The 22,904-nt window shown below is 37.7% G+C and overlaps 1 protein-coding gene across 3 annotated transcripts; it reads right to left on the reverse strand.

The window, feature by feature from the left end:
* Window positions 1–1,310: 1,310 nt before the first annotated feature.
* On the reverse strand, window positions 1,311–18,037 carry entpd3 (ectonucleoside triphosphate diphosphohydrolase 3). Of its 3 annotated transcripts, XM_028469927.1 has the most exons (11): window positions 17,522–18,037; window positions 17,174–17,348; window positions 12,885–13,025; window positions 11,868–11,985; window positions 11,607–11,766; window positions 8,208–8,367; window positions 7,105–7,332; window positions 5,142–5,405; window positions 4,951–5,061; window positions 3,476–3,613; window positions 1,311–2,827 (listed from the first exon to the last, which is right to left on the reverse strand). In XM_028469927.1, exons 2-11 carry the CDS (start codon window positions 17,192–17,194, stop codon window positions 2,639–2,641), a joined length of 1,530 nt encoding a protein of 509 aa, XP_028325728.1. In that variant the 5' UTR covers window positions 17,195–17,348; window positions 17,522–18,037; the 3' UTR covers window positions 1,311–2,638. The 3 variants fall into 3 exon arrangements, with proteins under 3 accessions (XP_028325728.1, XP_028325730.1, XP_028325729.1); XM_028469929.1 differs by lacking the exon at window positions 17,174–17,348 and having other exon boundaries at window positions 17,522–18,035; XM_028469928.1 differs by lacking the exon at window positions 17,174–17,348 and having other exon boundaries at window positions 12,885–13,022; window positions 17,522–18,033.
* Between the last annotated feature and the right edge of the window lie 4,867 nt (window positions 18,038–22,904).

Below are 22,904 nucleotides of genomic sequence, written 5' to 3' on the forward strand. Positions count from 1 at the left end.
GTGGTGTGTGCAGTGGTTGTTGTTGTTATTATTATTGTATGAAGCCAACATTACTGCAGCTCTGCACATCATTGTTGTCCTGTTAAAGTATTTTTATACAAAGACTTAAAAACAAGTAAACTTACTCAAGTAAACCACCTTTATTATGCATTATAACAATCTGTTCCTTAAGTCTCTAAATTATTGAAACAATTAAAACATCTCCTAAAAAACAAAATTACAGAAAATTAAATAATCATTTAATATACATTTCAATAAATAAGTGCATCCCATGTTGACTCTGAGTTTTATTCTGTCTGTTGTCTGTAGAAGTGATGGGTCTAGACCAGATGATGGAAACTAGGATCAGCTCATGGTTTTAATGTCCAGGGAGGGGCGTGGCCACCCTGCATGGACTTAAAGAAGAAGAAATAAAAGAAGAGTTAGATAATGTCATGTTCATCAAAAGGAAAACTGAAAGTGATGGAGATAAATATACTCAGATGGACACAAACACACACACAAATACTCTGTCCTAAATTGTCTCACACATTAAAAGCATCTATTTACACTTATATTAATGTACACAAAGACTAGCTCCACAAAATCAGAACGACATTTATTGATCCAGAAATTAAACTGATCTTACCTTTATAGGCTCAGTTTCCTCCTTTGTTTTCAAATCCATTTGAACCTCCATTCATGGTGGTTTTTATCGTCAGAGAGTCTTTCATTTTTAATAAATCCACCGTTATTTGGTCATTTTTAATCTCTTTCTTTCTCACTCACTTGGTTCTCTCTGTTCCTTGTGTCGATTTCGTCAAAACAAAGCGGCATCTTTAATGTTTCCGTTACGTGTGAGTAAAATTACCGCAATGTACCGACACTGGCTGTAAAGAGCAACTTATTATCTTTCATAAACTGGTGGAATTTCTCCGATAGAGCAAATATGAACAGAGTCATTTAAATTAACGTGATGCGTTCAGGGGCCCTGGGAAACCCAGTCCGTGAAAAGAGCACGTGTCTGGGTAAATCTTGGTTTATAGTTACCCTACGCAACAGAAAATATGAAATTAACAGAATGTACTGTCAACAACACACCCAGAGTCGCTTAATGGTGACGTAACGCCATACGTGTGTCATTAATTAACGTGATGATGTGTTTCTCTGTGGGAACCGAGTTGAGCTGGTGATCACGTCCGTTCTACCGTGTCAGAAAAGGGACAGGGAGGGGGGGATTCCTGCTGTGAGCTTGGAACGGTCCCAGTTGCTAGTGTGAGTACACCCTAATATTCATCCAAATGTTGGTGCACTAAAGTCCCAACAAGTGATGAAGTTAGTAAATAGCTTTATTACTTATAGAGTTACATACAGTCAGTGCATCAAGTGAGAATCGTGCATAAGTTTCTCATCACAAAGGACAACAATGTTAAGGACCCACAATGCAACACATGAGAAAAAAGTGTCTGTTCATGCACAAAAATGTGTTTGCTTGACACACAACCTTAAATGAATGTTGGATTCTTGGTCCAATATGGAATGCTTGCGAATAAAAACAATACATTTAATGCTCAGTGTGTTAATAACTTCCTACAACACCGAAAAGGTACGGACTCTAAGTTTTGATTGTTATTCCTAAAGTGTGCTTTATGCCTTTGACAGCTTTGAAGCCCTGTTAGTCACGCCTTTGTTTTATTTTCCAGGAATTTTAGGCTTTGCTTACTGTTCAATCACACTCTGTGTTGTCATGGCAAACAACTTGAGTGATAATTATCCCTGATTAAATCACTGTTTGTTTTTTCCTTTCAGAAAGAGACTTCTGATGATTGAAATTAATCTCTGTTCCAGTATGTGCGTGTTTCTGCAGTCAGGTGTAAAGATTTATATTACTACACAGAACAATGCTGTTGTCAGATCCCCATGGAAACGTGACGACAACAACATAAAACACTTGTATCCGACCTTGCTTCTATAACATCTAATTCAGGCCTTATTCTTTAAATCTCCCAATTATATATGATACTGTTCCGCATACACAGTGTTTAAAATAAAAAACTTGCAAAATGAGTAAAAACGCAAAGTTGGCACAAGAAATGCACATTTTTTTTTCTCAACATTAGCACAAAAACAATGATTATCTTCGGGATTTCAATTTTACTGAAATCGTTGTGGATTTTTAATGTTTTAGCATGATGATATTTAAGGACTTTAACATGCATTTTTGTCTTCATATACGCACTATAAATAACTTCATGTTTGAGGGTCATTTTAAGGTCGTAAACGGTAATAACATGTGTTGGATAGATGCTGGCTATTGTCCAAGCATCACAAAGTGGCAGCCGTTGTTATCTTTAAGTTGGTCATGGTCAACTTCAAGTAAAAATTAAGTCTATATGCTTCCCTGAGGTACAAAGTAAACTGTGCAGGTATATGTTATATTTTGCTGCTTCACACAATCTCACGCTCAAAGGCAGCTCAGAATAGGACTTTAGGACTTGTCAGTATTCCAAACAACAGCCTTGGACTCACTGAGAACACTTTGATTAGTATTTTTGAACTTAAGTGCCTGTCGTTTACATTGGAGACTTGCAGCCACTTGCAGAACTTCAGCTGCCCTCTGGCCTTTAGCTGCAGAAGAATGCTTGAGTGGCTGACAGCCTCAGTAGCAGGTGCGAATGAGAATGATGAAAACCACGACAAACGTTACAATGGTTAGTGCTGAAAATAGAAAGATGAGGCCGGCAAAGAGGGGATCAGTCATTGGAAAGACGTCTATCTCTTCAGACGGGAGCATATTGGACATACTGAGCATGTAGCCCAGACTCCAACCTACGCTGGTCCCTTTTACCTGAGGAGAAGAAGAGCAGCGTTTGGTATGATGTAATCATTGGAACACATGCTACAACTAGTTGTTGCTCTAATACATCACTTGACATGTCAAATGTCCCTGTCGTGATGTTTGCTATAGTAGCTTCAGTGTAAAAAGATGAGTCATTGTGCCCAAATCCTAGCTCGGTGAAAAACATATCCCAGACTAAGCCTTTTGTAACCATCTATTGAAGAACACCCCCCAGGCTAAAACTGGCCCATATACGCTGGCTCACAGTGACTCTTTTGTTTGGAGTTTCCTGGCTGTTGAGGAACAGCATAAGTGTGGGATTATGTGCCATCAGAAAAGCATCTCTATTCCTTTTTATAGTGAAATATCACAGACTGAATGTCACAGACTTATAGGAATCCCCCTCCTTTTGAAAAGATCTTCCTCTCCCTCAGGCAGTTTAAGTTATGACTGTTTCATGTCAGCCATTTATATTTATATCAGTGGGAGGTCACATTCTTTAAAATGATGCTACAATCACCCCAAATGCCTTACTACCCCTAAAAAGCAGCAGCTAAACCCTGCAAAGCCGCAAAATCATTCAAACCTGGCACTGTAGTGAAGTAGTGAAGATTAATGTGGGTGGAGGATGTTTCTTTTTTTTTCCCCATAACTTACCTGTGATGCAAAGTTAATATCTTTCCAGGTATTTTCATCAAACTTGTATCCCTGTGACAGTAATGTGAAGATATAATGCGCTGAATAACAATAGGTCCTCAAATGTTGCTCAGAAACCCAGTCTTTATTTGCCTTTAGCTGAAAAAAGAGAGAAACAATCTGATCAGTCTGAGATAGGAAAAGGAGTTCAGTGCTAGAGTTAGTTCAATAACAATAATTAATGTCATCTCTTCTGATGTTGGGTTGGACACATCATTTATTGTTCAAACAATGTTCAAAAATTGAATAAATTTAATTTTGCTTAATAAAGTCGCTCAGAGCAACTGTTTGGGTTCAGGAAACGTTCATTTTTTTCATTTACATATTGAAACTGTAGTTCTGGTACTGGAGCATCTTCACATTCTTTGGTTAGATAGTGGAAACTTTTTGATTTGTCATTTGATATGTCATCAATTCTTTAAGGTCCAACTGTATACCCTGGTTTTGGGACGTAACAAAAAACCTGAAAGGCAATGTTGGCCTGTTGCTTGTACTGAACTATTTTGATATTTGCTGTTGTTATTGTCATCATCTTGTTTATATCATGAAATGTTTTTGGATTCATTCGTTTTACTGGTTCAAAAAAGTTGACAGTTGTCTCCAATCTGTCTCTGATGAAAGACTCCCATGCATCCGTCCAGTTTCTGGTGTCATTAACATTAGATTTCATGTTCAGAACACCTTAAAACATCAGAAGCAGATGGTGTTGGAGGTTTGTGGGGGGGTGGGGTAGCTATTGTAGCCCATGGCCTTTGTGGGAGCACCGGTAACCCAGCTTCAGACTTGCCACGTCACATTTATTAAATCTGGAAGTTTTTAATTTTTCCTCAGCTCATTTATGTTTTTACTGGCTCAGTATTTATTTATTTGTTTACTTATTCCCTTTACATGTATCAAAGTCAAGGCCAGTGGGCTGAATACGGCCTTTTAGAGCATCCAATGTGGCCCGTGGGAAAAAGTAAAAATGACAGAGAAAGCAATAATCATTGTGTCAAATGCCATTCCCTCCAATGTCACAAAGTTACTGAAACTCCACAATATTTGCAGGGCTTTGCTATTTTCCCGTGCCTGTATCACATTATTTTTTTGTGATTTTTAATTGCAAATTGTAGAATAATGTTTTCATCTTTTTAAAAGCCTAAAATCCTGAGAATCTTTATTATGAAACCTACAAAATTCCTCTAAATTATGTAAAAATTGGCCACAAAATTAAGGAATTTAGAGGTAAAAATCAGATATTAATCCTGCAGGGATTAATATCTGTCATTTATTGCATAGATATCATTTGGTACGTGTGAAAACTATATGGCACAATAATGATGGAATTGCTCGCCCACAATCTGTGGCCCACTACAACTCTTTCTGTCTTCTTGTCGTTCCCAGTTTTTGTTGATTCCATATTAAAGTAGAAGCATGCAAACACTACAAAAACGTACCTGTTGCCATTCTGTATGACAGAAGGTCTCAATAGATGCATTGAAGTCGTTCAAAACTGTGTAGCCCTCACTTAGGACGGCCCTAGCAATGTAAAAGAACCCTGCATATGCCTGCAGGCAACAGGAGAAACATTAATCGATCTGTTCTGTAACTTTATTCTAGACAACGCTTGTGTTATAGCTGCACTTACCATAAAAGCACCAGTGACCGGTGGCTGCTCGACCCCATTGAAGGAGCACTGTGATGATGAACACGTCTCAAAATCAAATATGGACCGCACTATGTTCCCACAGGCTTCAGAGTTTGCAGATCCAACAAAGAAAAGCTCCTGGTCTGGGTCGTAGTTTGGAGGTTTCTTTATGCACTCCGTGTTGTAAATCATTGAAGCTTTCATAGTAATATTAAAACCAATGGGATAGCAGGGATTCATGATGTAGGAAGGGTCAGGTGATCCCTGGAGCATCAATGGAGAGATAAATTCATTTAAAAAAAAAAAAAAAAGACAAGAAAAAACTTGTGACAAAGTCAGAGTCTAATACAACGCTTAATACCTTGTGGTTAAAAATCCAATGTAAATATTCTGCATCAATGCATTGCAGTGAATGATGACTCAGCAGATTCTTTACTTAATTACTTACTTAATTTCAGAAGTTGAGCTGTATCTAACATGTTAATAGAAGCAGCATTTTTCATAAGCTTGCATGAGGACATTTATGGCTTGATTAATTACCTTTATTGACTTAAAGGGGACATATCATGCTAAATCCACGTTTTTAGCCCTTAAATGCATTTTGTTGTATATTTAGAGTGTTTAGAAGTACAGAAAAGTTCATTCAAGTATTTTTCAATCTGTTTCGATTTTTCGATTCTCTATTACGTTTTTTGAACAATAACGTCAGCAACTGCCAAATTAGGACATCGACTCCAGCAATCCGCCATTTTTATTTCTCGCTTTTATTTTGTAGTCCACGCTCAAGGATGCAGAAGATACGAGAGGATAAGTCAAAATGTTTGGTTGTTGGATGTAGTAACCCACACGCTTCATTACACCGTCTCCCAGCATCAGAACCTTTTCAAAGTGCCTGGTTGAGTTTTATTTTTCACAGAAATGTATCCACATCTGTGGGTAAGGTCATTTTTGTGTGCGTGAAGTACTTCAAGGATGACTGCTTCAGCAACCTCTGCCAGTATAAAGAAGGATTTGCCGAAAGACTTTGTCTGATTGAGGGTTCAATTCCTTCTATCTTTGGAGACGATGAACAGAGCACTTCGTTAAGCTGTAAATAACGCTAAAAAGTGTGATGATAAGACGTCCCTGTCATTGTTTTGTTAGCATTAGCAGTTGTACTGTCTTCACATGTTAGCGCTCTGTGCTAGTTTTAGATCCTTGATGATATGGCCTACGTGATTTAATTTAAGTCTAAAGTTTTCATTAGTCATTTCATTTTGCCATTTTTGTCTCTGAAAAGACTGTATTAAAATGCATTTCATGACGTTAGCTTGGTGCTAGCGTTAGCGTTAGCTTGGTGCTTGTGTTAGCTCACTTGCTAGGGTTCCGCAGGTTCATCATCTTCATTTTCATCTCGCTCTGCCGGGTCAGACTCTGGCTCAAACATGTAAAGCTGGATGGACAAGTCTTCTGTTGTTGACATTTTGTAAATAACGTGTGAATAAACATTTTCTGCGCCACTAAACAATCGTATCTCTTCTATCAAACTACAAAAATGGCCGAACAGGGTGGAGTTGAACCGAGTGTCACCTCTGCAACCAGGAGAGGGGGCGGGGTATGGAGTGTCTCATTTGCATTTAAAGAGACAGCACGAAAACGAGTTGCTCTCAGAAGCACATCAGAAAAGGGGTAGAAAAGGGACCTGTGGAGCTATAATAATGAGGAATTCAGACCCAAGCAGTGCATTTCCTCTTTATATAGACCACAACTGTATGATTTATATGTAAAAAGGAAGGATTTAAAAGCATGATATGTCTCCTTTAATCAATGACTGGTTTCACTGAGCTTGTTAGCTGTTGTTCACGTATCAAATCTCGAACAGGCCTTAATAGATTTAGCTAGTACAGCCCTGCGATAAACCATGCATTTCTGGAATAACACCAAGCAAAGTATCTTTCCAGCCGGTATCTAATAGTTTATATACCTGAATTATTTCAGCCAAACCCTGCTTATCGGCCTCAGCTTTGCCATAGCAGAGGAAACTGTGAGTGTAGACATTGTAGGGGTAACCATACAGTTTGACAGGCATATAGTCAGGCCCGCTGAGGTCATCCTGTATTGCGAAGGCGATCTGTGTGGATGCCCCCCCGAGATCCATAGAGCCGACTGTCTGCGCTCCTTGTGGACGGACATATTTGTTCCACAGGTTTTTCTGCACATGCAAAAAAACACAAAACAATGAATCAATCAACCAAAAAAAATATGATCAGTTTTAGTTTCTTATATATGGAAAAATATTGCCTCACAAATCTTAATATAATGGTTTGACTGGGAGTTGGAATTGTAGAGCAACTGTTTTTTTTAGGTCTGCTTTCACTGATGTAATACTTTAAAATGTGCCAAAAGTTTCAGCCTGAAAGACAATATTCTGCAAGCCGAGCCATAATGTAATTTGCGGTTTCATAATAAATCAATAAAACAATAAAAGTATATGCTGTCCATTAGGACAATCCATAATCTCCTCTAGTGTCCCTAAAATGTCCATAATGTATCCGCTGATAGCATTTTATTCATAATTGTATTTATATTTTAAACAATAAAGTGTTGTATATTGTTTATTATTATTATTATTATTATTATTATTATTATTATTATTATTATTATTATTATTATTATTATTATTATTATTATTATTATTTCATCATTAAAACAACATGTTGTCTGCTTAACTTGCTCTTATTCAGCATCACTCTTCAGCTCTAAATCCCAGTTGGTCAGATTTCTGTACACATGGCATCTAATCAAACACATTGATAACTGGATTAATGGTTTTCTAGGAAAATAGATTATTAAATAATTTAGTTCTGTTTTAATATTTAACAGTTATAATGGTTTTTAAACATGTGCAACTTCAACACACAAACACATGACTCGCCTTTTTCTGCATATTAGCTAAAACTTTGAGGAACGATTCTTTGTTGAAGAAGTCCAACTGTAGCTTTATTGTTAACCTGTCCACGCCCTTTTTTTGTATTTGCAGTTCTATTTATGGCATCATAGACTTATTTGTATTAATCACTGTCTTACTTGAAGAAAGTTTCCCATCAGGTAGTTAACAGTGATCCAGCCGTACAGTCCCTCCTCCTGACCACTGATGATGGAAGCATTTTGGAACATGAAGGGAAGAGAAGTCAAGTATTCTCTAAGGGTCACCAGAACTTCATTGGATCTCTGCTCGTTTTCCGCACTGTTAGAAGAGCAAATAATGCATTTTATTAGATACAAAAAGGGTCAAATAAGTCAAACATGAAGTTAAAATGGTTAGGCTCTCCCTGTACGTGTGTCCAGGTGTCCTCGGGCTAGACACTGAACCCTAAGTAGATTACATGTGAGTATGAAGGGGTAAATCTGCTGATATTGTAAAGCGCTTTGCAGGGGCGGATCTAGAAAAAATTCAATGCGGTGGCAAGTGGGGTCAGGGATTTTTTAAAGTTGGCAACATATAGCAGACGTACATAAAACATACTGAATTATAGTGCTGGGTATCGCCAGGTACTTCGCGATGCAATATATCACCATATTTTTGCCCGAGATATCAATATAATCACAATAATCAATATATTGCGGGAAAATGAATCCACAATACCTGTCACTGAATAAATTCAGAATTTATCTACTGCGCTGAATTCATTTCACAGGAATCACAAAACATTGTCAATCAATTTCACATGAATGACAGCCACAGTGGCTCTTCTTAACACACACTGACCACAGTTAGTTACATGTCCTTGCGTTATGTTTATGTCTTTAAGGAAAGCCTGATACAAAATATTGCTTCACCAAAATATTGTTCATGTTTGTGCAAATTAACTTTAAATCAATAAAAAACAAAATAAATGCAGAAAATACTAATTTCAGTGCTATTATTATCAACTTCTCTGTAAACATGTACACATATCAGTGCTGCTTAACAAGCTCAATGATTATAACCTCTTCATTTCTATAAGACTCACAAAGTAGCTTCATCATGTTTTCTTTGACAGATATTGATTTATAGACACACAGAATAATGTTTCCTGTACCCCTAGGGTTACTTTAACACTTTGCAGGAGTGAAATAAATCCACTAATTTACATTGTTAATTCACACTTTAAATTAGTTCTTTCCTTACTTTTACTAGTAAATATTAGTTTTATGAGCCTAAAAATTATTAATGTTTTGCCATAAAAAGTTAGAAAATGCAAAAGGCTGCTCAACTATAGGGACAATAGGAAATCTAAAAAAAAAAAAAAAAAACAGTACTAATCTTTACCATTATTTTTAGAAAAGTTTCACAAGCACTTCATTTCATTATGTTTCAGAACGTTAGTAAATTGAACAAACTGAACTTTCTGAAAGACAATGTATGAAGCTCTTCTCAGCCTCCCGAAACGTGTGCACATTGAGCACACACCGGACACATCCACGTCAGTGCACATTGCCTCACACACACTCAAACCAACACAATCCTGAACTCAACTAACTCACAAAGAAGTTCCACAAGTGAACACACAAGCTGCAGCGCACTAAACACACTCAAACCAGCAAAACCTGTGCACAAACACGCACCGATGTCTGAAGGCAGTGGAATGTCAGAGGGGAGGGAGAGTCCGGGGTCGTCACTCCGTTTTGGAATGACTTTTTTTTTGTTTTTGGAGTGATACAAATGTGTGCTCACGGCAAATGCGTAAGGGTTGGCAGCTATGTTTTTACCTCTTTCTTCTTGTTCTCAAATGTAAACAACGCACTTCCGTGCCGCTCTCGCGATACTTCCGCATAGGGATGTAACGATTAATCCTAAGGCAGTTAAAAATCGGTATCATAGGTATCACGGTTGATATCGATTTTCTGACAATTGAATCGCAGTACTTTTTTTAACCAGCGCCATCCGGAAGTGTTGGCGGCGGGCGGAGTCTGCTAATACTTTCTTTCTGGCTGCCTTCTACTCTTACATATGTTAATAAATGATTCATTATCCCTTTAGCACCGAAAGAATATCTGTAATATTACTTGAATATCTGTAAAAGTCACGTTTTTCTATTAGCTCTGTCTGCTAGCATAGCTTCTCTTCTTCACTGCAAGATATCAGCATGCCAACCGACCACTGGGTTACCAGCGCCCTCTGCTGGTCCAAACAAATATGACGTAAATCAGTGCAATGACGGGTTTTTTTTTTTAAAGTCCAATTGTTAAGGCACAAAATACATTTTCAGTTGCACTTTTAAAAGAAAAAGAACTATTATGCAGTTTTGCATTGTTTATTATAGAACCAGAATTTAAATTAATAGGCTTCCCTTTCATTTGTATTATTCCTTTATTTATTTAATTCAAGATTTATTTTTAGTTAAATTGCATTGTTTTGAATAGTTTTTTAAGGAATTCTTTTGACAATGAAAAATAAAAGGAAAATAATACAGTATTTTCTAGTTTTTTCCCAAAAAAAAATTTGTCTACAGTCCCATTTTGTAAATGAAAAAATCGTGAGAGAATCGTATCGTGAACCCAGTATCGTGAATCGAATCGTATCGGGAGTTGAGTGAATCGTTACATCCCTACTTCCGCGTCTTCTTCGTTGGTGTTTAAGAACTTTGGCTCCACAGTCAGGAAGCAGCAGCGGGGCATTACCGGTCAATCGGACCGCGGCCACATTCTGTACAAATTAGGGTGGCAGCAGGCGTGTCAAGGCTTTGTTGTCGGGTGGCATTTGCCACCCTATGCCACCCCGGTAGATCCGCCTCTGGCGCGTTGGGATTACTTTGGTGGTAATTAAAGCGCTACATACATCAAGTCTATTTAATATAAATACATATTTAAGGATTTTTTATTTTGACTAATATTTCATACAGTAGCTAAAAGTCATTGTACATATTTTCCTGCCCATCCCCATCTTTTTACCATTCATAACATTCATTTAGAATATTCTTTAAATATAAATTAGTTGGTAACACTTATTATTATGACATGAAACCTGTCATTAGCATGAATAAGGTGTCATAAAAGCTGACATCAATGTCAATTTGTTACCCTTACCCTTTAACCCTTACTCCTCATCCTAACCCTAACCCTAATCCTACCTAACCAAAAAAATGCCAACATAGCTCCAAATGTGTCATAAAATTTAGCAAAAGGTGTCATAATTTAGCAAACAACACTTAATGACAGCTTATTGATGCTAATAACAGATAATGACACCATAATGTCTCTAATAGTCTCTATCTATAGGCTTTGGAGCCGACTCTAGTTGGAGGTTTTTAAAGAAGTTGAATTTCCTAAAAACAAATAAACTAACTATAAAAACAAAGAGGCTTTGTCGGTACCGTATTTCACACAGATTTGATGTGACTCAAATCAATACAGAAAAATCAACTTTTCTATTTTACTAGAGAATCCCACTGAGAATTACATTATCTTATCTCCTTTTCTTCCATTTTCATCATTTTTTCTTACTGTAGCAGCCGCATTCCAGCAGTAGCCCCAAGAAAGAGAGGTGTGCTTTCGTATTTCTCTGCAGGAATCTTCTTCATGACTTCGCCCATGCACTTCTTGAACCCTTGCAAAGTCTCATTATCTTTGTTTTCATCGACTTTCATTTTAGAAATGCTAACACCTGTGGGCAAAGAAAACAACAAGGAGAAATCAGAGTTTATACAATAATGCAAAAGCATTAGCTAATTTGGAAATCTAAACCTGTTTATCTTAATGACTTACCAGAAACTCTACAGTTCATTTTTTCAGTCACCACACCAGTTTCATTCTGCTTCTCTCCTGGCCATTCATATACAAACACATTGGATCTGGATGAACCTGAGTCGATCACAATGCCGTACTAAAAGGAAGAAAAACAAAGAAGAGATATGTTTTTCTTTTTCTAAGGAAAATTTGTTTTTTACTTAAAATATAACATTTTGTAAATTAAATAATGAAATTATGAGCAGCTTAACCCTTGGTTTACTTCATGGCCTTAACACTGTAACCTGGCAAGAGTCAGATTGATGTGTAGAACTCCCTCGAACTCGAGTTCTCCACATTGATCTGGATCTGTGTCTGGTGAATCCTTTCGGAACCAGGGTGGGACATGAACAGAATGCTTGAAGCTGATTGGGCGAAGTGTCTGTCCAACATGATTTGTTTTAGCCAATCACACGGTAACAAATGATGATGTCATCATCGGCATGTGCCGCAGAGATGCTGTTACAACAGCAACAAGGCTCCGCTGGTGAAAACTTTTTTTTGGGATAGTAATGCTGTGGTCATTATGTCGTTGAGTGACTTTTGCCGTTTTTTGCAAAACGAGGACGGTTAACGTGCCCTTAACACGCATGAGTTAAGGGCACGTTAACCATCCTCCTGCGATGACATCTTTCTATTTTGATTCAGAGCTATGCTAATAACGGTAGCCCAGCTCGTTCCTCTCCCCGCAACTGCGCATGTGCCAGTTTTGCTTTGCTACTTCTGCCTTTGTCACACCCGGATATCCCGCAATGAACCACAACACTGCCTCATGATTGTTTCTAACCGTTTCGGTTTGGATTCGAAAAGCAAAGGCAGGAACAGCACAAGATGGATTATCCTGGTGTTCACAAACAGCAGGATAATCCATCTTGTACTGTTCCCGAGTTTGCTTTTTGAATCCAAACCAAAATGGATGCTGGCAAGGTTATTAACACTGTCCATTTTCATCAATACTGTGTGTGAAGTGAGTTCATGTGCGTGTGCGTGATTCACCTGTAAGCCGTACTCTTTAGACTTCCAGGTGTCCTGAATAACAGCAACAGCAACGAGACCTGCGATGCTAGCCAATAGCAGGAAAAAGACTCCTCCTATGCGACACTTGTAGCCTATTTTCTGTTTGGAAGCCATCTTCTGCTAGCAAGAAACAGTTGAAACAACACAAGGGTGAATAAGACTAATAAGGTTTCATTTTCAAATTCTAATGAAATCCCAGTTGTTATAAAGAGCCTTATCTCACTCAGTCACAGTCAATGAGTTCAACAATGAAAGACAAGTGGTTTTTCTCGGCTGGGTCCCATCAGAGTAGATAAGGGTTAGTGGTTTTCACTTAGAGCTTTTTTAGCTCTCAAACAAAGGATTCAGTTCAAACTGCCTTTAAACCATTGATGGAGTTCAAGGCACAACAGTTCAGGGTGCTACTCTACAATGATCTCCTGTAAAGTACTGTCACCACAGCAAAAGTGGTTTCCTTCTACACTTAAGATGTAGGATCAAGGGTTAATAATATAATCAATTAAATGTTATTATTAATTCATTCATGTTTAACATACACAGTGACAGGATATGCTCAGAAACCTGGTATATTATACAAGTGGCACCCCTGTATATACATAATTATTTATATAACCATATATATATATATATACAGTATAACATAATTATACATAATAATCAAATGTAACCTAAACATTTAAAGCTTTAATGTATAGCATTGTTCCTTTATTTGCCTGGTCTTTAGAAAAGCTCAAAAATGAACAACTGAACCCCAGCTTTAATTAAGAATTTTGAATTTAATGTAATCGTATATCTTACTTCCTTAAAGTCAAATTGACAGAGGAATATCACAACTAAGGGTTGTCCAAGTAAATATCATTCTATTTTACATTAAAACAGGGTTTATGGATTGAATTGTGGGTAATTATGTTTGCAAATATCAGAAGCTTATTGGTTTTTAGGTGAAACTTCTTGAAAATTAAGAAAATGTCTATTTGTAAGGTTGCCGTACGGACAACCCCTGATGCTATTGGTTCGGTTACCGAAGTACAAGTATGTAGCATCTTACGAATACGGTTAGGATTAGGGTTGAGTTTAGGGTTAGGGTTAGGTTATAACCCAATATCGCAACATTTATTAGGGTTAGGGTTAGGGTAAGGCTTAGTCTTAGTCACGCAACCAAAACTGGCCACTGACTGACTTATCACGTGATTTAAACTGGCCAAATAGGGGCGCTGCGTACGGATAGAATGTCGGTATATTGATACGCCAAACGTACGAATAGCCACTGCCTAAGATTAATAACTAGCTATCACTCAGTCATGCAGTTGCAATGAGGCACCAGTTCACATAAGATACTCATCACAGGTTTCATTTGTGTTTCATACAATATATTCTGGTGTTTGTCACAGAATGAAATAATGTAACTGTGTTGACAACTTAATAAAGTTTTTAGCTGTGCTGCATCTCTCAGTCACTGAAGGGGTTGGGCCATCCAACATGGGACCTGACAATCAAGATCAATCACAACATTTTTGAAATGTTGCATTTGTGTTTTATTGTTGAGATTTTTTAGTAAATGTGCAACACTTGTGTGGAAACCACAATTAATGAGCCATATAACGTAGCCTGATGGACAGAGGGACACAGACCGATGTCGAATCCAAAGTCTATCACATGACATACACAGAAAGATGGACAATAATAGTCAGAAACCAATTTAATCTTATGATTAGTTTAGAAACCTCCTAACCAGGGGTGGACTGGCCATCTGACATACTGGGCATCATCCCAGTGGGTGTCATGTACAGTGTCATGTAATTAATTTTTGGGTTTTTTTTCTTTTCAAAGTGAACAGACGTGTTTTATTTGTTTATTGGATTATGTTAGGGTTAGGGTTCTCTCAGTACGGAGTTAAACTCGTACTACGTAACACTGGTCCGGTCCACTACTTTTTCTTTGTTTGTTTGTTTTTTTGATGGGCCAAAAGCATTTAAGAGTGGAACCAAGTGGTAATGGCAAAGAGTATCTTGAATGGGCAAAATGTGGCAACCAAGAGTGAAAAATGACAAAAACGTAGAAAATAAAATGAAACAAGTGGTATTTATTGTGCAAAAGGTAGCTTATTGGGATGAAAAGTGACCAAAAAAATTAAGAAAGGACAAAATTTAGATAACAATGTTAAAAAGAAGTTGCAAAAATTGACAAAAAAAATAGGAAAAAAGGGATGTTGATTTGCAAAGGGTAGCCAAACAGAGCAGTAGACCCACAGTCATGGTGAAATGACTGAACAGGTAGAAAAGTTGCCCATCAGTGCATAGTTAAATCACTGTAAAGCTCTCCCACAAAGACAACACATTTTTTTGATATCTACTGAACATCTGGTGAGGACAGATGTGAATGCTGAAAAGTCTTCATTTGTTTTGCTTTGAAATGATTAACAGCTTTGGAAATCCTGCCAAACAATATAAAATAAAATGCAAATACCATTTTGGCGGTTTAAGACAGCAGTTGTATTTCATAAAACCTTGGGAAAGACTGTTGGTGTTGTTTTTATAACTTGATCTACTGGTACTGATTAACTCAATGTGTATTTGACTAAACCAGCAAAACACAATGACTGGATTATCGACTTTAAGACTTGTGGAGAAAACATGACGTCATCCAAAATGTATTTGGAGCCACAATCCCAAACTGCACAAAACTGTTATTTACTATTATTCATCCACCGCTTGAAAAACATTTTTAAAAAATGTTGTACGATATTCAATATTTGGTTCATGTTACCTGGAAAAACGGTTCAACTTCAACAACAGCTTTTGAAACGTTGAACTTGTTTATGCATGTGATGTTTGAATTGTAAATACTGGACTTCCTGAAAGAAAGCAGTAACTTCTGGGATGTTTTGAACATGCGGTCATTTGAAGCCTCAAGATGGTTCCAATTACAAACCACACGCAAACCGTCACACCTTTCAACATAAATCAAAGGTTTTTAATGTAAGAAAAAACACACATTTCCACTTACACGTACACACCGCCGCTAATTTATTCATTGTTCTGTGGTTTATTCAATCTTCCCTAAATTACACACAATTTAACACAACTGTTTCCACTTTTTCCAAACTGGTAAACATGAAGCTGGTTTGTTAGACTGAATCTATATTTAACGTCGCTCCTTAAGCTGTGTAACTTCAGTGCTTCACATCACATACGTCTCATCGTGCTGCTGATTGCTTTCGCCTGTTTGTCATTATAGTTTTTGTCTTCTCGCACCAGCTTTTTCTCTACTTTTCCACATCTGAAGGTTGTCCTAAACACAAATTTGTCAAGCTGTCTCAGAGAGAATCACCACATCTGCTGCTACGATGTCAACCAGCCAAAGAAAACACACCAGTTTACATCCAGAAAGCACAGAAAACAGACGTTCAATGTGTAATATTACAGTCCAACTGATGAACAACAAGCTGAGAAATCAATTTCATTCCACGTCTTTGCAATTAAGGGATTTGTGCAACTGGTTGTTTGTCTATTTTTATGTGTGTTTACACTGTGCACTGCAATCATTTTACTGGCATACAAGCTTGTATCTTTTATCTCATAAAAGTGCCACTCATTTTGTTTAACTGTGAGACAGAGAGTTCAAATCAAATTACCCTGCACGGACATCAGCGTTGATATTTTCTTATAGCAGATTTTAGAAGCTTAAGAAAGTGAATAAATGGGTGACAAGTAATAGTTAAAGATTGCACACAGAATTGTTTCATCAAGTCTAGACAATATTTCAGTTTTGAGGTATTTCGAAAATAATAAATTGAACGATAACTCACCAAATGCCATTTTATTTATTTATTTATTTATTTATTTATTTATTTATTTATTTAATTGTATTTGTTTGTTTTCACCTTTTTAAAAAAGGTGAAAGGTGGATGGGATTGTAATGCCCTTCCATGAGTTGCACAAGCTGTTTGAATGGATCTGGTTCATGTCTGTGTTGTTTCAATAAGCAGCCCAGTTGTGTTTATGACTGACAATTCATTCCAGCCTGCTGTAGCAAGTCTGCTCAACACTGTGTCAACTGCTGAAGTACAGCGATTCCTCCCTGTGTGGTACATTTTTTGCAGTCTGTGAGTTTTCAGGATTGTGACATGTTGTCAGCATCAATATCGAGCTAAAAGTAAAAATGCTGATGTGTGTCTTGTCGGTTTATAAAAAAGGAATTCACTGCATAGGATGCTTGTTTGCCCTTTTTTTTCTTTTTTTTACATGTTTGCTTTCAGTTTGTCTTACATTTATGGCAAGGCAATTCATCCCATGAGCCCAGGCTTAAGACTTCACAACCACATTTTATACGAAAGCTGTTATGTGGATTTGGAAGTTACACGCTCACTGAAACTCGATACGCACACTTGACATCCTTTACTTGTTAGAACAAGATTTTAGGGAAGTAATAAAGTGCAGAAAACTGTGACAGGGAAAGAAGAAGAAAAAACACATTAAAATATTTTACTAGGGGAAATCCCAAAGCAGCTTCTTATATGAAAATACTAGCACATGTTACATGAGGATGCATGTCATTTTACATACATGTTTTGAAATGTAATATTAGAGTGAAGGTGTGGTGTGTTTGCTGCTTACCTTCAGGAGCTTGTTTGTAAATCCCAGTTGGGAGAGGAAGTGAGATGGCTCGGATGAAGGGAGGAGGAAACAGTAAAGAGAGAGAGACAACTAACAGTGTGTAAGATCAGAAGGAATGATATGAAGAGGACAGGCCCACAGTAACATGAGGACCCTAGACTCATCATCAGAGAGTGGGGGTTACCATGGGAGGAGCTTTCCAACTCTAGTTATCACCACTCCCCAACACACCAGAGCAACAGAGAAGCCAGTTAAAGGCACACAGCTTGGAATTTAGAAAGCTTTTCTCCCCATCCACTGCATATTCCCCATTGACTAAGTAAAGCTATGATTTTATGTAAAACCGTCTGAAAAGAAGGAATGGGAGCAGCTGGAAATCAATACAATAAAGTGCACTATGGCTTTAGTAATCACAAAGTCAGCCTAAGCCTAGGGAAAAAGCAAAGGCATTAGTAATGTATCAGCAATGAAGGATGAGTTCATACCTGCATGCTTACACATTCAAAACGTGCAAAATGTTCTCACCGTGGAAGCTGTTAGTCCTGGGTGTGAAAAGTACTTATTGTACCAACAGAAACGTCTGCGCTTGCAAGAGCAGACAGTGGATAACTGAGGGTGTGTTTTTATGTTCATACAGATTGGTGTTTGTGTGTCCGCAAGGTCTTTGCATTTTGTAAGGAAATAACACAGCAGTTTGAGTGCCTATCATTGTGCATGCTCTAAAAAAAATGAATTAAAACAAAAAACTAAAAAACTTGCATATGTTGTCAAAGGTTGACACAACACGTGGTGCAATCTTTTTGCAACATTTATGTATGTTTTATTCTTGCAAAAAGTTGTGACCAGCAGCAGCTAAACTTTATTAGAGGGAAAGATATAAAAACTAAAGACAGGGTAATGTTACACCCTAGTGAGAGGGGGAAATATAGGGGAGGGGGAGGGGGGGCACAAATGGAATGCTTCTATCATCTTGCATTCTTATTATGAAGATTCTTACACATTAACACAGACTAAATCTTGACTTGTTATCATATTTTGATGTAATATATGTGTTATAAGATTATAACAAAGGTTGAATTAATCTGACACCAGCAGCTTTCTGATAATGCTTTTATATATCAGCTCTGTTGCCTTTGGTGTGTGAATGTAAGTGTGAATGAGTCAATGTGTCTGATATTGTAAGGTAAGGTGCTTCGTGAACACATCTGAGGTATATAACGTCAAATATAAATCAAGTCTATTTCCGTTTATCAAAACTAGAACAACTGTCTGGTGGCACTTTGTCCAGATCAGATTTGTATTTTGCTGCGAGTGCACATCAAAGTCTAAGAAAGCACAAAACCAATTCACACTTTGGACAGATTGACTTTATTTTGAAATACAGAGAAATGTAATTATATAGAGGGTTTTCACGGCGCGTCATCAACCCGGAAGTCGCCATTTTGGAGATAAAGCAGCAGGTCTACAAACAGCACGCAGACAATAAAATCCCGAATTCCGAGACGAAATGGTGAACTATTGCCGTGTTTTTGGCTGTACCAGTCGGTCAAACAGTGAGACACATTTGGGGTTTTATAGATTTGCCAAAAATCACAACAAATCAGGGAGAACAACCTCTCAAGTTATCAGCTACCTTGTGGCTAGCAAAGCTAAACCAGGATCTATGAGGCAAACAGCTGTCTTTTATCTTTTCCAGTATTTACAATAACGATGTACACTTAAATAATATACATGTGTGTACATTCACAGTTACAGTTTAGTTCCAGGGTTATTTCACAGCAACAAGTCTGACACTGTTTGACTGTTTAGCGTTCGTCAGAGTGACAGCCTGGAGGAAGAAACTGTTCTTATGACGGGTTGTTTTGGCGTTTATATGATTTATATTATTATCATCACACTAGAAAATTAGTTAAGAGCAAACAACAGTTTACTTACCTGACAAGAAATGGGCCCAACAAATTTGGATGTTGTCCAGATTTTTGCCCTTTAGATCCTGGTTTAGCTTTGCTAGCCACAAGCGCCTCCTTTCCTCTGATAACTTGTGAGGTTGTTTTCCCTGATTTGTTATGATCTATAAAACTCCAAATGTGTCTCACTATTTGACCGACTGGTACAGCCAAAAACACGGCAATAGTTCACCATTTCGTCTCGAAATTCGGGATTTTCTTGTCTGCGTGCTGTTTGTTGACCTGCTGCTTTATCTCCAAAATGGCGACTTCCGGGTTGATGACGCGCCGTGAAAACCCTCTATGAATTTAGAATCACACCAGTTTAGAGTCACTGAAATGGAAATAAAACTGACATTTCCTCTGTAGAAAGTCTGCTCTTGCACACGCAAACTTGCACAGAAAGAAACAGACTGAATTTGGTTCTACAGTTTTAGTCACCTTGCAAATATCAGTTCAATCATGCAGCATTGCAATCAAGCATTCCAAATGTATTTGTATTCTGTAACGTTTGAAATATCGATACTTGAAAATGAATACTTGGGTATTTTATTTTCTTTCAAATTAAAGTTTTAAGGACCAAAGTTTTCCTTCCATTGACTTCATAAAAGAATAAGTTTCACGCATTCTCTCTAATTGCATGTGTGTCTCCATGCTTTCAATATGCACTAAACTATTACTTTCTGTTCCATAGCACTCTTTGAGTACATCAGTTTCTCCACAGCTGCCACTTTGTACAGTGCTTTACTTCACTCATATAGTGTTTCAACACTTTGACCTCAAAGCATTTTATAAAACAAATCGCATTTACACATGTACAACTAAAGCACTTTGGTCAAAGCTACTCATAGGCTGGTGCCATCATTAGCAATGTGTTTACATCTCCTTTTCTTTTCCCTTGTCAGTCTTACATTCCAACAACATCACAGTGACCATTATAAGAACCAGTGCTCCAGTGAAAGATTTTTACAACGCTCCAAAAGCAGCACTCAATCAATAATAAACAAATGGGATGGGCCTAAGTGAATTAGGACAGTGATTTAGCAGGTAGGTAATGTATATAAAGTATTTTTATCTCCTCTCAGTGAGACCTGACACCTTTTGTTCTGAATGAACCGGAAAGTCTGAGCTCTGAAAATTAGATTTGATCCAAGAAAGGAAACTCACAACATCTCAAGGATACTTTTGTATAGAAAACAAGTAAAGTTGTTCACAAGTGTCCAGAAAAAAAAAAAAAAATTTCTTCAAAAATGTGGGTTTTTGCACTTTATTGCAAACCTATCATTACACAAATGACAAAGAAGCATATCTGTCTGCCTTGTTACACTAAACAACACCACTATTACACAGTACAGTAGTGTAGATAATAAGTTTGCAGTGACGTGTCCAGAATCTTGCAGGGGGTTGCAATGAGAATTCGGTGATGCCAATCATCCAAGCATAGTGTCATGAAGAATATATACAGATCATCAACATAAGCTAACATCAATTACTGGCTCATTGCCTACAATTACAGTTTGATTTAAAAGATAAACAGATGTACTGACTACAAGCTAATAGGGAGGCAGCATGCATACTGTATGATTTTTAAAGCTTTGATTGGATGTATTTCTATCTGAACAACAGGCTGAATACCATACAGAAAATACCAATACACTATGTAATCCATGCATTACATAGTGTATTGGTACATATCTTTATACATGAGAGATGTAAAAGATCTTCCTTTTAGAGCCACTAAAGCAGGAAAAAGTTGAACATGGATCCTTTGCAGAAAGTTCATTCTTTCACAACATGTAAGCCATGGGTGTTAAACTCATTTTAGTTCAGGGGCCAAATACAAAATAGTTTGATCTTAAGTGGGCCGCAGATTTTAGGCTGGAAAAAGAGCAATAATTTCTACTTTTTTTTTTAAGGATTTTTTTCTGGCTCTAGTGGCCTTTGTAGGAAACAAACCACATCAAGCGTAAAGCCTCCCCCTTTGCTAGCAAGAATTAACCAAGGAGCCTGTTTTTGTGTTATCACGAACTGTGTAAACACAACTGCCCCCGTAACTCTGAGATGCAGGACTAACCCCACTATGTGGTCTGTGAACTCAATACCGGAGCCGCTAAGACTGAACCAGCTATTTGAAGTACGTAGTATGAACCCTTCTTTTACGACTCCCCTTCCGGCCAAACAAAAGGACCAGAGAATCCAAGGACAGTTTTCCCCTATATTACCTCCCTGCGACATTTATGATCAAAAGAAGAACATCCCTCTTCTCCCCCTTATCAAACAGATACTGTGGGATGCTATAAGTTCAAAGAACGGTCCCAATGCCCTCTGACCCCCTGTGGTGAGACGTCACAGGAGGACACTGTCCAGGCACCTAGCTGAGAGATCTCCACGGGAAGAAAGGAGAACAAAGAAATTGTATTATGTTTGAAAGTTACAAACGAAAACATTTTTGGAATGATTTCTACAGAAATTGAAATTGCAAATGTTGTCTGTTCGATCACACTCGTTTCATGTAACGCAATAACCGACAGAATGCTATTTTAAAGTGTTTATCATTTAAAAGTGCTTAAAAATACCAGAAAACATCACAAACGTTAGTTTGAGGTATCTACGGCAACCATATAGTTAAGAGGAGGCATAACATGATTTTTGATATTTATGTCTATGAGTAATTACAGGTAAAATGCATTAATTAATTCCTAAAGTGATTCTAGGATATTTTCCAGTCATGTTTGGTATCAAACCCTTTCGTAATTCATGATATTTCAGGATATGATGTTGAAAAGATGTTTTGAAATATGTGGAATTAATTATTAGGCATTCTTTTATGTTTAGAATCATCCCTTGTCGTCTGTCTCTGTCTTACACTTACACACACCCAAGACACACCCACAAGCTGAAAGCAGAGACATTGACCAATCACCGAAATGATCACAGAAGGATCCACCCAGACGCCTCCTCCAAAAGGCGTCGCCAAACGCCCTTTAAAAAAAGACGCGCGACCAGAAACAACAGTTTTTGGACGCGGGCGTTCATGCTCACCCGAATTCCCTCATGTTCCAGCTTTCATTTATTTCATGGTAGAAACAGTTAGATTTTTGAGACAACAGCTGCTTGGTTCGGACGAATCCGGCACCGAGGGACGTGCGTAACAGCCGAAAGGAAGCCCGGCCCGCGACCCGTTGGGGTTAGCCAAGAGCCACTCTCTAAGCCAGCTGCGAAGGCCTAACCGCCCGGATCGGCTAAAGGGGCTACACTCTGTTGAACCGAAACAGAACCAACGGTGGCACGTCCTGCTGCATTGCTCAAACAGCACCTCCAGGTCCAACCCTGACATCTTCAAGGTACAAGAATGAACTCTCATCAGCAACTTTCATCTACAATAGATCACATACATACTTCCATAACTACAAACTTACACGCATTAACAACATGCT

The sequence above is a fragment of the Gouania willdenowi genome, chromosome 16, assembly GCF_900634775.1.
Source record: "Gouania willdenowi chromosome 16, fGouWil2.1, whole genome shotgun sequence".
NCBI classification, from domain to species: Eukaryota; Metazoa; Chordata; class Actinopteri; order Blenniiformes; family Gobiesocidae; genus Gouania; species Gouania willdenowi.

What these genes read in the sequence shown, in the direction of transcription:
- entpd3 (XM_028469927.1), bottom strand. Translation starts at nt 17,194, where the DNA reads ATGAATTGCCTTGCCATAAAT. An exon ending in GTCATACAGAATGGCAACAG is followed by an intron (nt 3,614 to 4,950) that starts GTACGTTTTTGT and finishes CTCTTTTTTCAG; the next exon opens with CTAAAGGCAAATAAAGACTG. An exon ending in ATATTAACTTTGCATCACAG is followed by an intron (nt 2,828 to 3,475) that starts GTAAGTTATGGG and finishes TCTTCTCCTCAG; the next exon opens with GTAAAAGGGACCAGCGTAGG.